Raw genomic sequence first — 3,530 nt, 5'->3', positions numbered from 1 at the left:
TTTTTTTTTTTGCCTTCTTTCCCTCTTGTAGGGAAACCTTAGCTTATTCCCCAAGTTGCTGGCAGGTACGCTGAATTTTGGCAATGGACTCAAGGCTGCGCTCTAAGAGGAATTCCTCATTTCCGCGGTTGACAGGGAGTGGAAAGGCAAGGCAAACCATCTGCAGCTGGCAGGAGAAGGAGAGCTGGGGGTTCCTCCCCTGGCCTCAGGGTTTGGGACTGGTAGAAAGAGCTGAGGAGGGGCTCACAGTACAGCACGGCCTAGCAGGGCAGTAACTAGGTCTATTTAGCTGAGTTTCCCCCACCCCCGACTGGCCTTTGGGTCTTTCTCAAGATGAATTCGTGACCCATCAGTGCATTAATCATTTCAGTAACAAATGCAGCTTAAGGTATTTTTCTTTAAAAAAAAATAGGAATAAAAGGATTTACAAAAAAACCTCACACAGTGCAATAATAAAGGAAACCAGACACTAGTGGAACCCCTTGGGCCACTGTATCTTGTCACGGGCAAAAGGAGGAAGGGAGGTGAGGTCTGGGTAGAGTGCTTTTCCCCAGTCCCCTGCTGGCGCTTCTCCACAATGACAGGGAGTCTCTGCCTTCCTGGCCACAGTGCTGGGCTCCTTGCATGACAGTGAAAACAGTGACCATGTTCCAGCAGAGCCACCAAAGTTCTTAATTAAGGTCACGGAAGAACAGGGAGCCCAGGATGGAAGGCACAGCAGAGCCACGAGTCCCGGGGCAGAGAGCGCTGGGCTGAGTCGTATTGCTTCGCTAGACTTCCTTCCGTAGAAACAGGCTTCTCGAGGCGAGAAAAGGTGCCTCGCCCTCCACTGGACTACACTGCTCTGAAACCTTGCAGCTGACAGAGGCAGAGGAGAATCTGTTTTATCGTGAGTGGTCAGACTGTGCTTCAGTTTCAACGGGCTGCCCCAAAAGAGGGCCCAGGGGGATCCGGGGTGGGCAGGGGGGTCTTTGCAGGCATGAGGACTTGGTGGGCAGAGGGAGAGGGAACGAGGTGACCTATGAGGCAGATGGTGATGGAAAATGTCAGGTTGCCGTTCCGCTTGGTTGCTAGCTCTGAAGGAGGAAAGACGAGGGAAGTGTAGGTTCCCACCTCTCAGCACTGAGCTGCGCCAGAAAGGAGAGAGACAGGGCAGGAAAGAGGAGAAGAAACTGCTGTGTCGAGATCCTACCGCAGCCTTTTCAGGAGCTTCGATTTGGGAAGGAGGGGAGTGGCCCGATGGAGTTGGGGGGACCTTCCTTTGCCATTTATTGTCAAAGAGCAAACCCAGGAAACGTTTATGTCAACAGGGCACAAACAAGCTACACATTAAACAACAAAAAGTACACCTTCCAGGGGGAAGTTGGGCAGGAAAAACCAGACTTTGTGTGTTCAGCTGAATATTTTCTCTAACTTCATCCTATGAAAATAAAAAATTATTAAAAACCGATCTTCTTTTAAATTAGGACAATACCGCGGTTTAAAAAATAGCCTTGTCATAAGTGCTTCTCCCTATGAAGTGCTTCTCATAGAAAAATATACAAAATATATTTACATTTATAAAACCTTAAATAGTAAACTGTAAACAGAACAGAGTAAAATCCAATGACTTAATTTAACAGGTTCAGGACACTGTCTTGGGGAAAGGAAGAGAAGAAACATTTGATGCTGTTTTGACCACATCCTAGGGAGTAATCAGGGCAGTAGTGTCATTTCATTACTTTATCCATAGATTTTGTGCAGGTGGCAGAGTTCCCTCGGTACAAGGTGGTCTAGTCCCCAAGTTTTGGGCCTTGAAATCTGATTAGTGTTCTGCCTTCAACTGGACACTGACCATTTAAAAATTAAGTCTTCCTATGTCTTAACAAGGGGAAAATAAAGTTATCACGTCCTAGGAATGGGGCCCAGGGGTTACCCTGGTTGTGATACTCTGGTTGTTGCATGATTCAACTATTTAAATAATCTTCCTCTTCTAAAAAATCATGCTACATATATTTCTTTAAAACTCTCAGTGGAGTTTTATGAAAACGTCTCCAAATTCTGTCTGGTTATGGCCAATGGCTCCTGTCCACTTCCCCACTGGGAGTGCTTACAGGCTCAGGGAACGTTTTGTAGGCACATCCTATGCCCAACAGGGAGTGTCCTCGAGCAGGGAGTCACTCTCCCCTACCACCCAGAGAGCACGGGAAAGCAGTGGGATGCAGAACGGGGGACGAGAAAAGTGGAGTGAAGAGAAGGAATGAGAGGGAAGCCGCTCCTATTGTCTAGGAAGGTGACTGTCTGAGATAAGGCTCATGGGGGTAACACTCCCACTTACAGCCCACAGGCTCAACGTCTGGTAATGAACTGGCACAACCCCAAGACAGCCTTTGACACCAAAGGTGCTAAGAAATCCTGTCTCCCAACCAGAAGGGAACTCTCAAGTGGGAGCATCGTAGGGAAAACCACCAGACCGTCTTTGTTCAACACACGGCTACAGGCTGGGCCCGGCTGGCAACCAACCCCGCCCGCACCGGGGCTGTGCCTGACCCCTTGCTTACAGTGCTCTGGAAAGGCCAAGGCAAGGATGGCAACTTCTCTCTGAGGAGGTGCTCAGGCCCGATCTCCCAACATAACTAACCCTCTATAGGCTCCTTCTAGGCAAGTCTGCTAGGGACCCGTTTCCCACTTTTTAACGGCACACAATCAGAGGGGCCCCAGCAGAAAGCCGATCGCGGATCTTTTCTTCGAGACCTCATCTCTCTCCAGGACTATGATCACATGTATAATGTGAATATGGGACCTAAGGGAGCCCAGCCATCACGGAGGCCCCTCAACTGTGCCCACTCAATCCTGGAACTCCTGGCTGCTGGCAAAGGCCTTCGGCACTGTTTTGGAGGCCCTGGGTCCTAGTGCTCCAACAGTGGGGAGAAGAGCAGCTTTAGTTTAGGAACTTCCGGCATTTCTTGGCACCACAGTTGCAGGGTAGCTTGTTGCTGGCATCCTCAATGGGGAACTTATAGTCGTAAGTGAGTTCCTCCCCTCGGTAGATTTTGCGCATGGCAAAGATGACAATGTGCTTCTGCCCGTCGATGTTAATAACCCGAGAGTAGCAGTTAGGCTCACATGAGTGATTGATGAAGCGGGCAGCGTTTCCGTGCATGGTGGCATCTACCACCTCGGAGTCATCGATCCGGAACATGTAGCAGCCGATGCCCTACAGGAAGCGGAGAAGAACCTTTTATTACAGCGCAGGCTTGACAACATTTCCCAACCTTTTTCTGATGTGACCTTAGCCACTGATGAACAGGTTCTTCTGGTAAAATTTCTGGATTTCTCCCATCTTTCAGGATGCTTCCATGACAAATTCCTAGATTACAGGCACTAGACTAGAGGTTTCTTAATGTCTCCACAGGCAAGAGAACTGTGTGCTTGTGATCCTGGGATCCATTCAGACAAACCTTCAAAGAGTACCTTTGTGTGCTAATCCCGAGAGTGGACTGGGCCAACTACAAATTCAGTGATGTTAAAATGTAAAAAAAAAAAAAAAA

General features: G+C 48.7%; 1 protein-coding gene across 1 annotated transcript in view; it reads right to left on the bottom strand.

Moving 5' to 3' along the window:
- Window positions 1-3,530, bottom strand: part of KMT2A (lysine methyltransferase 2A) — an 84,065-nt gene continuing 80,535 nt past the window's right edge. Inside the window, exon 40 of the mRNA XM_024751700.1 lies at window positions 1-3,196. Within this exon, the coding sequence (XP_024607468.1) occupies window positions 2,921-3,196 (276 nt within the window). The 3' untranslated portion in view covers window positions 1-2,920. The remainder of the gene's footprint in view (window positions 3,197-3,530) is intronic.

The sequence above is a fragment of the Neophocaena asiaeorientalis genome, unplaced genomic scaffold, assembly GCF_003031525.2.
Source record: "Neophocaena asiaeorientalis asiaeorientalis breed wild unplaced genomic scaffold, Neophocaena_asiaeorientalis_V1.1 scaffold479, whole genome shotgun sequence".
In the NCBI taxonomy this organism is placed as follows: Eukaryota; Metazoa; Chordata; class Mammalia; order Artiodactyla; family Phocoenidae; genus Neophocaena; species Neophocaena asiaeorientalis.
This window is presented reverse-complemented; position numbering and strand designations above follow the sequence as displayed.